Source organism: Syngnathoides biaculeatus, chromosome 6 (genome assembly GCF_019802595.1).
Source record: "Syngnathoides biaculeatus isolate LvHL_M chromosome 6, ASM1980259v1, whole genome shotgun sequence".
In the NCBI taxonomy this organism is placed as follows: domain Eukaryota; kingdom Metazoa; phylum Chordata; class Actinopteri; order Syngnathiformes; family Syngnathidae; genus Syngnathoides; species Syngnathoides biaculeatus.
In genome coordinates, this window is record NC_084645.1 from 17,939,585 (window position 1) to 17,952,480 (window position 12,896).

Here is a 12,896-nt window from a genome sequence, read left to right on the forward strand (position 1 = left end):
TATCTGCTTGACGTTTTGGTCATATACAGACATAATGAAAGTGCTCATGCATTTTCATACATTTTCCCACCTTCTGGAGTCCAGAGGTCAAATAAAGGATTTATTACCCATAATTTATTTATTGTAATGTCAATTGTGCAATCAGAAAAAAATGAAAGTGCTGAAGGTGTTTAAATGCCAAAGTACTAAACTGAAAAAAATGAAAACATGGCAACAACAAAAACTATCTGGTGCGTCTGCAGACTTGCTCAGAGGCAACTCACATTTGCAAGTTAAATCTAATTTTACAGTTCTATTGGTATATTATGCAAGAAATTTATGACTGCTTCACAAAAGTAGTTTTTGTGAGATGCTCATTTATATTTTTTGGGACATGAACATCATTCCTATTCTATTGTTAGTCTGTGTTGCTGAATTTTTGGACTTGGAAAAAAGAATTGTGGTAATTGAGTTGGCAAAGAATAAGTCTCAAGTTAAATGAAAGGTTAAATTTAGGACTGCAAGGGAAGAGTAGGAAATGAAGAGACAAATCATGAATCCTCAAGCAGGAAATCCAGAACCTATTTCTAATAAAAAAAACATTTAAATTATATTTCATCATATAGTGTCTTGGGGTATTTATTTATTGAACAGCAAAGAGGCGTAGTAGATCGTAATCATTACTCTTCTCACCAATAATGACAAAAATGTATATATGATACTCTATATGTCAAGACAAACGCATATACAACTCTATAAAATTAAATACAACAACAGAAATGCATAGAAAATACAACCATACGAGGCAGAACTAATCTAAATGGAAAGGCTGTCACACCGAGGGACTCTTTCCATGCCCTAGAATGTGCTGGTGTTTTGGTGAACGAGTTTTGTGGTATGTTTTATCTTTGTAGGGATTTGTGAAAAAATGACAATTGTGTGACATTAAGGGCCATCAAAACAACACTTTAAGAACCATCCCTCATTAAATATCGGTAGACTTAGGGTTTGAAGTAAAATGAGTGTAATGTACTGTGAAAAATCTGCTGCAACTCACCCAAGTTTTCTGCCTGTTGGCAGGCCCATCTGGCTACTTGAAAAAGAAGTGTACCTCTTGCTCTCTGCGTGAAATGAACATGATTTTTTGTACCCGTCAGGGCTACGGTTAGTGGTCTTACATCTGATCTCCCAGAAGACCGCTTGGTCTACTGAAGGAGAGACAAAGGGAGTCCTGTAGGTTGACACCAAAAAGTTGCCAAGGTTTAAATTGCCTGCAGTACGCCGTCTGTTATATATATAGTTTATATCGCGCTTTTCCTGTTATGCAAGGAAACTAAAATAGTAACATTTATCTTTGTAGTGCCCCATGAATAAAAGTCATTTATTTTTAGAGGCATCATCATCATTTTGCTGTGTTTCAAGTCTGTTTTGAGAACCTACCACTCTCAGGATGAAAAAGTTAGGACAATCCTTGAATAGTCCTGTGGATTTGAAAGACATTTGACAGGATAAGAACTTCCAAAGTAAAGTTTGTGACTGCATACAGTATACATTTACCATTTTTGTCTCCGCTAGGGCACCTGACTATTAACCATGACCCAAAGAGCACCCATGTAACGTCTAGAAGAGGTTTGATCAACTCATATTGCTGCGGGGCCCAAGTCAGTGTGTGCTGGTTTGGGCAGTTTCTGGGAAGGATCCCCTGACATTTAGGTACATGCTCGATGTCACGCAAGATATATGACCTGCCCTGATCTCAGCTTTTCACTGAGCTCTTCCACTACTAGTGTGTCTTCAGGTAATTTTTATCCAGATGGATAATGGTTTCAAATGCTATTTAATCTATCACACCTACTTGTATTAAACAGGTTTACTGAATTCAAATAGATATGACCTTAACCATATGTTGCTACAGATGGTCCCATTGACCATAAAGCCCACTGAAATGAAATGGGACACCGTATGGTCAAAAGAAACCAATCACTGGGATTCTTTAGAGAGAAAAAACTATCTCGTACATTACATTTCAAATTGCGGGTCAGCGTTGAGTTTCTGGCAATTCGCCTAAGGGCCTCATAATCCTAACTTTAATCTAGATTAAGTACACATCTGGCATGTCCTTGTGTGCTTCCACCGGGGGCCTTCCTACTCTTCTTAGAATAATGGAGAGGGGTTTATCCAGAACTTGGAGATGTTACCTACTCACACAATATCATAGCCAAGAGATTCACAGAGACATGGCACTCATCCATTTTTGGTGTAATTGTGCGTGTGACTACAAACAGATGAGCATTGTTGTTTGTGGAATCCTTATCTGTGAGGCTGGTGGATAAGATATGTCTCTCTCGCTCTCTCTTCTGAAAAATGTTCAGCAGGGTGAATCTGCAAATCACTCACTCATACACTGAACACCGACAAATGCAGAAATTGGATTTGCCACTGATGATTGTAAGAGCTTTTATTTGGAGCGTTGCAAAATACATTTCATGGCTGTTAGCGCTCATTCTCTACCAGTCACAAAAACATGCCTTCATTTAGCCATTCCTGTCTAGCTGTTTAAAAAAGGATCTTGTTTGATTTATTTTAAATGTTTGCCTCATAACTCAAACTAGGTATTATCTTACACTTTCATACTCATGATCAATAAATATCCAACATATTTTGTAAAAAAAATACAAGGAATGGTTGGTCATACATGCAGTAACCAAATCAAATTATCTGGCATCAGACATCTCAGAAATGAACCAAGAGGAGTACATTACTTGGATTGTACTTAGGTAGTCATTTGTTCATGTCTCAGATGACATAATGCATGATGTCGATTTGAAATTTTGCTTTGTATTCTCAACATATTTTGTCAGAAAAGTTTGGCTCCACAGTTGATCGGTTTGGGGGTGTTTGACCTAGGATATTCCATGTATGTTCAAAACTGTACCATTATATAATTTGGATCGACAGTGTTAGAAAGTTATTCATTCAACAGTGTTTATTTTTGCAGTGATTGAAAGATGCCTTGTTGTGGATTAAATGCACATGTATGCCTTATGAAGATTACAACGAGTATATGAGTCATTTGAGAAATTGACACTGTAGAGTTGTAAGTACTGCACTTAAAGTTGCAAGGTGTTTTCACAGTGGAGGAGGGGGAAAGTAACTTTGGATTGATATTGCATGATTATGGAAGCAAAGCATCACTAATATTGCAGCAAGGGCTTTCAGTAAACAGCCTGTACCATAGGCTTTAAAGGGTTTTAAAGAGTCTTTCATTCAGTGTCAGGGCAGAGTTTACACACACAGAGACTGTCAGGTCCCACCCACATTAGTTACCTGAAAAATCAAAACAAATGCAGAAGAGGTCATGTCCTTATTTTTAATGTATTTAAGATACACATGGAAATGAAGACCTGCGGGGAGATAGTCCATTTTTTTATATTACATGGAGATTAGAAGGTTTGGATTGATAGCACATAATGTTCTTTCAGAAAGCTGCGGCTGGGAGGCTGTGATTATTTGCTGCAGCATCATCTCCTTTCCCGAACAGAGCAAGAGACTCGAGTGGCTGCATATTGCCCTTATCCAGGTGGAAAGCTTGTCCAATAGCAGTTGAATCCTCCAGTTTCACATCAACTCGTTCTCCTCCATCCACTCCTGCCTCCTGCAGCTCCTCAATGCCGCTAGTGGAGGCGGCGGCAGCTGCAGCGGCAGCGCACTCCTCTTTGAACAGACGATCATGCTCCATCTTGAGCTCTTGGTAGGAGCGGGAGAACATGTGGAAGATGGAGGTCGCGGGGAAGGCCATGATGAGGATCCCACTCAGGATGCTGCTCAGCGCTACAACCTGCCCGGGGATGGATCTAGGCACCATGTCACCATAGCCCACTGTTGTCATGGAGATAATAGCCCACCAGTAGGAGGCGGGGATGCTGCTGAAATCGTGAGGGCCCGTGAGCTCGCTTTCAGCAAGGTGGACCAGTGGTGAGAAGAGGGTGACAGCAACGCACAGGAAAAGCAAGAGCAGCCCAAACTCGCGTGTGCTGCGCCTCACCGTCAGTCCGAGCGTCTGCAAGCCTAGAGAGTGGCGAGCCAGTCGCATCACATAAAGAATCCTCAACGCCCGAAGGATCCTCAGCACCAGACCCAGCTTGTCCAAGTAGCCTTTACCTCCTCCTGGCCGATCGCTGTCCATGTTTGGGTCCTCCTCTTTTACCACCAAGGACACATAGTAAGGCAAGATGGCCATGGCGTCGATGATGTTGAGCGGCCCACGGAGGAAGTCCAGCTTGCTGCGTGCCTGAATGAATCGCAGGATGAACTCCAACGAGAACCAGGCCACACACACTGTCTCAATGATGAACATGTTGAAGCATTTGGAGGAGCACTCGCCCTGAGGAAGACAAAAGGTTTGACAGAGAGCATGAGGAGGAAAGGTGAGATCAAGGGGACAAGACATCAACACTTAGCTCATACAGTCAGGCTTTGTTTCCCCTTATAAATCAAATGTACAGTCACAAACTCCTGAACCTGCACTGGATCGAGTGATCGATATGTTGCACAACAAATCACTTATTTGATGACAGTAGCTTTCAAAAAATTGGCTGAGAGAAGTGGCGGAAACAATGACTTTGATAACCTCTCAATGTTGAGATGACCTTTGTAATAAAACAGTGTTGCAATACAAGAACCCCCTAAGGTACCCTGAGAAAGCCCAATCTCGTCCGATCTCGGAAGCTAAGGTGGGTAGGTTCTGGTTAGTACTCGGATGGAAGACCACCTAGGAATACAATGGTCTGGGGTTTTAAGGTAGGCCAATCACCTACTCCCGTGAAAAACCACCGATTACAGAAAGAGCAGTTGCAGCCCATGTGTGCCTCATGGGACTTCTTCAGAGGTTTTGTCTTTCTAAGCATGCAAAGAAAATACAACTCCAAAAAAAATAAAATATCCATCCATCCATTTTCTGTACTGCTTATCCTCTCTCGGGTCACAGCCATGCTCTCCCCAGCTATCGTTTTGCGATGGGTGTGTACACCCTGACCTGGTTGCCAGCCAATTTCAAGGCACATATACTGTAACAACCATTTGCACAGAAATTCACAAGTACAGGCAATTTAATGTTTAATTCATCTATCGTCCATGTTTTTGGGAATGGGGAGGAAACTGGAGTACGGGGAGAAAATGCACACAGGCATTTTTGTGAATTAGAATTATATTTGCATTATTAAAATTGTTTTCAATCAAGTCTCCCAGCTCATATAAATGAGATATAAATAGAATGGAAAATATTCTATTGTCACAGTGACTGCCTTGCAATTGGCCAAAGTAATTGAACAATTGAAAATGAAGTCTCCATCACACCCTAAAATGTCTTCATTTTGAAGAAGCCCTGCTGTGGAAATTGAATGAAAAATACTCAGTAATTACTCACATCTTTATTCATCTATATATCCCAGGGATGTATTGCCAAAGGGAGAACAATTAAATGCCATTTGATTGGCAGATGGTACATAAATCTGTATATCCACCTGTTGCCATTCAGAGCAGCTCAAGTAACTGCTTCCTTCAGCTTTGTGTTCAATTCAACAGGCACAGGTTTCACACTGAGTCACACCATTTGTGAATAAATCAAGACACTATCATCATTATGACATGCCTGTATTTGTTTTGTGTTTCGGTTTTTCTTATGTAAAATGGGTGCTATAAAGATTGGGAAACACTGGCCAGTAAATCTATACATAGGGTTTCTCCACTACTTATAAAGATATTTACACAAATTACAAGGATTACATCTAAAAGCCACATAGCAGTGGGAGGCATGCTAGGTTTATCAACAGCTATAAGAAAGTTTGGATAACGTGCAGTGATGCAGTAATTTTAATGCAAAACAAAGTGCAACTCACAAAAAGTGATAACTGAAATACTATCCAATACAATTATATTGCCGCTCGGCACACTCCCGATGTGGACTGTGCATCTCCTCGCTGTGCTTCCATGGGTTTTCACTGGCTATTCCAGGGTCCTCCCACAGCAAAAACATGCACGTTAGGTGTAGGTGAGTGGGAATGTTGTCGCGATTGAGTGTCCAGTGTGCACCCCCTCTCCACCAAAGTCAGCTGGTATAGCTCTAACTCAATCCAAATGACAAAGAACACAGACAAAGGTGGATATATTTCTACTATGATCTTGGAATGACGGGAGAAATTGCCTCACTATCGGGATTCATTGAGCAGCTGACTCAGCGCAATGCCGCAGCAAATGATTAGTGTGAAACAGACACAGAATCTAGATCTCTTTTACCCCCACAGAGTGCATGTTTTCAGTTTTCCATCTTGTCGCTTTCACAACTGAATTACATGCCTAAAATGACGAAAGGAAATAAATTATTTGGCCTTCATCAGCTTGTACGAACGGCTTCTCTCTGTTCCATTTGTGATTTGGTCTCTGCTCGCTGTGTGACTCATGTATTTCCATTCTCTTCCATTACTCTTTTCTCACCCTGCAACCCTCTTCCTCTCATCTTCTCCTCCTCCTCATTATTCATTCCAGTTCCTCCTTCATCACCCTCTCGGACTCCCACCCTCTCATCCTTCATTTGCCAGTCGTCCCCCCTCGTGGCTCACCCTTTCTCCTTTAAAGTCTTCATTCGTTTCAGTTCTCTCAAGTGAAAGACAACTCACTCTGTTGTTTCTCTATGCACGACACACGTGTCCTGTTCCTCTTGGTCACATTTATGACTCCTTTCCTCACTGCATCCTTCATAACAATCTGACAGTGAGGTTCACCAGCACCCCGATGTGCACGCTGCTCCTATTTAGTTGCAAATAAGAGTTTTGACATTTTCTGCAAGCACAACAAACTATTTTTATTATCTCCTCAGGCAGTGTCATCCTTCCATTTAGTTCTAGTTTAGTGCATTAAGAGGTTTTGTGTGAAATTTCTGTTGCGGCTGAAAATTGCACCATCAGCATCCTGAGTGACCCAAACTTTTTCCACTCTCCTTCCTCCACACGGGCTCTTGATGTTCTACACTGATTTAGAAACATAAATCAGGACTATTTCCCCTACTTTTTACATAGATAAAAGGTCAGCAAATCATTGTTCGTCATTCATCCTTGTTAACATTAATTGACCAGGAAAGACAGCAGAAAATGGATGAATGGACCTCCAAAAATCCCAACTCAGTGAGTTCCTCTGATTTTAACTCCTTACGTTACCACATTTTGACAATTCTATGCCTCCAATTTAACGGGAACAATCTGAACAATCTATTTCTGTTTCAGCAAGACCACACCTCAGTGCACAAAGACTGTTCCATCATGGTTGGATGAGTCTGGTCCTGACAAACATGAGAACTGGACCCCATCAAACAGCTTTGGAATAAAATAGACCAGCTCATCTTCAATAAGGAGTCAATATTATGAACAATGGATGTATTCTAATCTTACAGGGTTGTTATTGGCAACGGTATCACGAGCAGTTTGACTTTCATATAGTGACTAAACAAAGATTCAAAAATGACTATTATTCATTTAGAACCAATCAAACACAACTGCAGCCCAGAAAATAAAAATTGGATTACAAATGTTATCATCTAAATATGCCGTGGTATTTTCAGAGGCTTCAAGCAGGCATGTATACATACTGCATGCAGGATATAAGGAGGGGCAAGTATCATTATGTTTTTTTTTAATCGTTTTTTTAATCTAAGAGTAACCATCCATCCATTATCTGAGCCACTTATCCTCCTAAGGGTCGGGGAGTGCTGAAGCCTATCCCAACAATCTTTGGGCGATAGGCAGGTTACACCCTGAAGTGATCATCAGCCAATCGCAGGGCACGTACCGTAAAGACAAACAGCCACACTCACAATCCCACCTATGAGCAAATAGGAGTCTTCAATTATTGGATGTTTTTGTGATGTGGGAGGAAATCAGAGTACCTGAAGAAAACCCACACAGACACATGGAGAACATGCAAACTCCATCCAGGCACACTATCTAAGAATAGCATCTGGTAGATCTAACTAAATATCAGCTTCTCCACCTGTCCTCCTCCTTAATCACACCAGCAATCCTCACACTGACTGTGTGTGACATGCAGCCTTTAAAGCATTGTGGGAATACAGGGCTGCCATTCCCGCATCAATCTTTCAGATACTTTGTCCTCTCAGCTCACGTTTTGTCCCCAATGCGCACTTTTTACCTTTCATTTATTTCCCTCCTCTTTGCTCCTTCTGTCTTGTGCGCTGACATTAGTCCCATTTGGGCTTTGCAATGCTGTTCTCCCCCCTCGGTATGAAAGGCCATTTGTTACAGCTACAGGATTTCTACTTCTGTCACGTCAAACAGCCACAACGCCTCGCCGACCTTATCTCCTCTGCGTGATTCTTTCTAGAACTTTGTGACAGCTCATTTTTGCACAAACAAAACAGATGACCTTGGGTTTACAATTTTCATTCAGATTAAAAACGTGTCATTGTCAAATGAAGGCGAAGACCGCACTGGTAACGAAAGTCAATACATTGGAGATTTTTGGAGCAAGAGCGACATGAACTATTTTGCATGTGAAACCACTTATTCTTGATTACATATTTTCTCTTTCAGTTCAATTGGTAGTGTCGTCCTTCACATAGTCCATCCATATATTTTCACTATGGTCACGGGTAAGATGGAACCTATCACAGCTGACTTTTGGTGCGACAACTTGACTGGTTGCCAATTAATCACAAGGCACATAAATACCAATAACCACTTACATTCACATTTTCACCGATGGACAATTTATTCTTTAATAAACATAACCTGCATGTTTTTGGAATACGCCTACAGGAGAAAGCTGTTGTAACTGGGGGAAAAAAGAACACAAGAACAAACTTGATCCTCATACATAGACTCGTTGTGCAACTGGAACACATAAGCAACCACATTTAATTTGGCTTGTGATTAATAATAATTTGTTGAAACGATCTGAGCAGCAGTCATAAAAAGTGAACATGTCATTTGATGCCAGAGAGCAAACAGTAATTGTAAGATGAACTTTAGAATCTTATTACTGCGATATGGGATGCTTGAAGAGACAATCACAATACTGTAAGCCTCCATTTTAAGAGTAAGCAAAACAATTCGGTGAAATTAAATCAAGTAAGTCACAATTGCACCAAAAGTGGTCCACACTGACTCGAAACTCATTTTCACTCATTCTGTAGCCTTGTCTTCAAGATTCTAATTGGGGCCGCAAAATACATTTGAAAGTTGAGCTGGAAGTTTGGGCAGACACCCCTTTCAAGTTGCAGTGTGCAGCGTCGGTCGCCCCCAAGGCTGAATTTCTGCATTACAACAACAGAGGTGCCATTTTGACGTAGAATGTTTTTATTCTATTTTGAAGCAGGGGGGAAGAACTCCTTTTTCAGCAGGTCTTTACTGAATGTACATGTTCTACTCCAGAAACACAAAATGGATGTGAAAACACAAACTGCAAAAGAGCAAACACTGAAAAATGATGTTCGAGATCGTGATAGTGTTGTATTGTGTATCTCCTCTAGAAGTGGCTTGGGTGAAGAGGACTTTAACAAAAAAGGTTATGAGCTGCAGCTTTACTGAGAAGAGGCTGTTAGTAGTGAAATATAACTTTTTCGTCTGTTAAGAGCACAGAGGAATAACATATTGTACATTCAAGATAAGGTGGGGCAATAGTCCCTTCACACTGCTTTTGGGGTGATATTGGCACAATTCCTCAACTTTGTCAGTCTTTTTTTGCCACCTGTCCCAGCTTTTTTTGGAATGTGCTACACTTTGATGTGGGTGTGAGTGCTAAGGATTGCACAGATGGTCAGGGAACTAGAAGTGATTGAATATAGTTTATTGCTCTGTCATAAACATCTGTCTGTCCATTACACTGTAGTCCTATAGACATTAGCCAAGACACTGCAAGAGATTTGTGCTTTTTGTTTTTTGAGCCAAACACACATAGATGCTCACACACACACACACACACACACACACACACACACACACACACACACACACGCACACTGAAGTATACCATGGCAGTTACTGGCCGTCGTGTTCTATTCAGCTTTAAATTTTACATTGTTGTCCACTGCCATCTACTCATCAGATGGAGGACCATCACTTCACAGTGGGAGTTTCACACAGCCGCCTCATCAGTGTGCACACAGGGTTTGAAGTGTAAATGTCTTTTTCTGTTCAGACAAGAAGCTTCCTTTGTGTTGAATTATTGATGTCTTTAAACTTGTGCATCAGTTCAACTTCTTTAGTGTGTGATGTCTTTGATGACTCTTACTGTATGTGACTACCATATTTATGAAATATGTAGCTGCATGATGAAAAAACATCCAATCATTTTGCTGGCCACATCCTCAAATAATAATAATAATAATACTTCAATTTTTAATACATACATTTTCAATATTGCTTATCCTCATCCTGGAGCAGATCCCAGCTGACTCTGGCTGAGAGACGTGGTACACCTGAACAGGTCGCCAGCCAATCACAAGTTAACTATAAACAACCAACCATTCACACTCACATTCACACCTGTGGGCAATTTAGAGTTTTCAGTTAACCTACCATGCATGTTTTTAGGTACATCCCAAAAAGGAAACCAAGGTACCTGGAGAAACCCCACACATGCAATGCGAGAACATGCAAACACCAAGATGAGCTAACCAATTGCTCACCAGGCTACCTGATACTACTACTATTATTACTACTACTACTACTAATACCTCTATTTGAGCCTTATTATGCTGGAGGGGATTTTGTGTCCCAAAGATTTTAGGAGCTAAATTGGCCCAGGCTTCATGCCCCTGGTAAGGTTACCCATGGCAAACAGGTCCTAGGTGAGGGACCGGACAAAGCACAGCTCCACAAACCTTTTATGATGAGTAATACAATTAGATTTAGGTTTCCTTTGCCCAGATGCAGGTCATCAGAGCCCCCCTCTGGAGCCGGGCCAGGAGGTGGGGGTCGAAGGCAAGCACCTGGTTGCCGGGTCTGCACCCAATGGGCCCTGCTGGGCACAGCCCGAAAGGGTAATGTGAGGTAGTCAGTGCCTCTCGTGGTAGCAATCCCCCAACCTGGTGGTGGACACCAGCGGTGAAGGATCACGTCAAGCTGAAGAAAGACTCCTATCGGGCCTTTTGGCCTGTGGAACTCCTGAGGCAGCAGATGAATACCAGCTGGCCCAGCGGAATGCAGATTTGGTGATCTCTGAGGCAAAAACTCGGGCACCGGAGGAGTTTGGTGAGGCCATTGAGAAAGACTTCCAGATGGCTTAGAGGAAATTCTGGTCAACCATCCTACATCTCAGGAGGGGGAACAGAGTATGATCATATATTTTGAATAGAGCCCTGCTGGCCTCAACAAGGGACGTTGTGAGTCACTGGGAAGAATACTTTGACGAGCGCCTCAATTCCACCAATACACCTTCCCAGGAGGAAGCAGAGTTTGGGTTCTCTGAGGCGGTCTCTCCTATCTCTGGGGTTGAGGTCACAGAGGTATTTTGAAAGCTCCTCGGTGGCAAGGGGGTAGATGAGATTTGCCCAGAGTTCCGAAAGGCTGTGGATGACATTCCCACCCTCACCTATGGTCACAAGCTGTGGGTTGTGACCGAAAGAACAAGATCCCAAATACAAGTGTTTCCTTCGCAAGATGTCTGGGCTCTAGAAACTGTCATCCAAGAGGGGCTCAGAGTCGAGCTGCTGCTCCTCCTCATGGAGAGGACACAGTTGAAGTGACTTGGGCATAAGATTCCGATGCCTCCAAGACAGCTCCCTATTGAGGTGTTCCAGGAACGTCGCACTTGGACCAGACTCCGGAGATGCCCCAGGACACTGGAGAAACTACATCGCTCGGCTGCGGAAAACCCTAAATAACTATGAATGTGAAGTGGAGCGGTTCAGTGGCCAACTGCTTAGTGCCTCTCCCTCACAGTTCTGAGGTTGCAAGTTGAAATCTGGGCTCTGGCCTGTGGACTTTGCATGTTCTCCCTGTACCTATGTGCTCTATTCCACTTCCCTTTCACATTCCCTAAAAAAGTATTCATGTTCAGTTCCTTGAAGATGCTAATTTCCTTGGGTTTCATATTATTGACATGGTTCTTCTGAAATACTGCTCAACTACCATTCGCTATTATCTTGTTATTTCATGTTCCAGATTGCAATCATCACAAAAAAAAGAGATGATTAATCACGATCCTGTTATACCACTGTGTTCAAAGGTTTGGGGCATGGGAACAAGATATTTAGGCCATCAATCAGCTTTACCTTGCAGTGGACCTTGACCATACTTCACTGAACCTGATGCTGTAGCCTGCTATACGCACCTTGGATTTTCATTCTAAGCCAGTAAAAAGGCAAAAGAAAAAAAAACAATGACATTGACAAAGAAGAAGAAGAAGCACTGTGTCCATACGTCATGGGTTACTAAAGGGCTTGTATTATGTGACATCTCCATCCGTCACCTGCAGGCTGGCCTCCTGTGTAGTTGCAACTGCGTGGAAGATGTGCCTCTGTGAATGACATCATCCATCCAATTTCGCTTCCTCATGAGGTCACAGGTGAGCTGGAGTCTATTCCAGCTAACTTTGGAAGAGAGACATAGTATATCCTGGAATGGTCGCCAGTCAATCACAGGGCACATATAACCTACTAACTGTAGTACACTGATACCAAAAACTGTAGTCTTCAACTAACCCAACAATCCCACAAACGTACGTAAACACCTTCAGCATACAGTATATTCTGTATCATTCTGTATGTTGTATTTTTACAGATTTAGAAAAAAAATAGTCGCCATTTCCTGTGATGTTTTTTGTCAGTTGAATGCGAGTCTATCTCGTAAGTAATTGAAGTGATCAAAATTGAGTGGAAGTGAACGACACCACAACAGAGTTTGCTT

The 12,896-nt window shown here is 42.0% G+C and overlaps 1 protein-coding gene across 2 annotated transcripts in view; it reads right to left on the reverse strand.

Annotated features, from left to right (window-relative positions):
- Positions 1-2,452: 2,452 nt before the first annotated feature.
- Positions 2,453-12,896, reverse strand: part of kcng4a (potassium voltage-gated channel, subfamily G, member 4a) — a 28,219-nt gene continuing 17,775 nt past the window's right edge. The window contains exons 5-6 of one of the 2 annotated variants that reach the window (XM_061823070.1): positions 4,141-4,363; positions 2,453-4,047 (exon numbers count right to left, since the gene is read on the reverse strand). In XM_061823070.1, coding sequence (XP_061679054.1) covers positions 3,458-4,047; positions 4,141-4,363 — 813 coding nt within the window. In that variant the 3' untranslated portion in view covers positions 2,453-3,457. Of the gene's footprint in view, positions 4,364-12,896 lie in introns of both variants that reach the window. The other variant, XM_061823069.1, reaches the window with a different exon arrangement.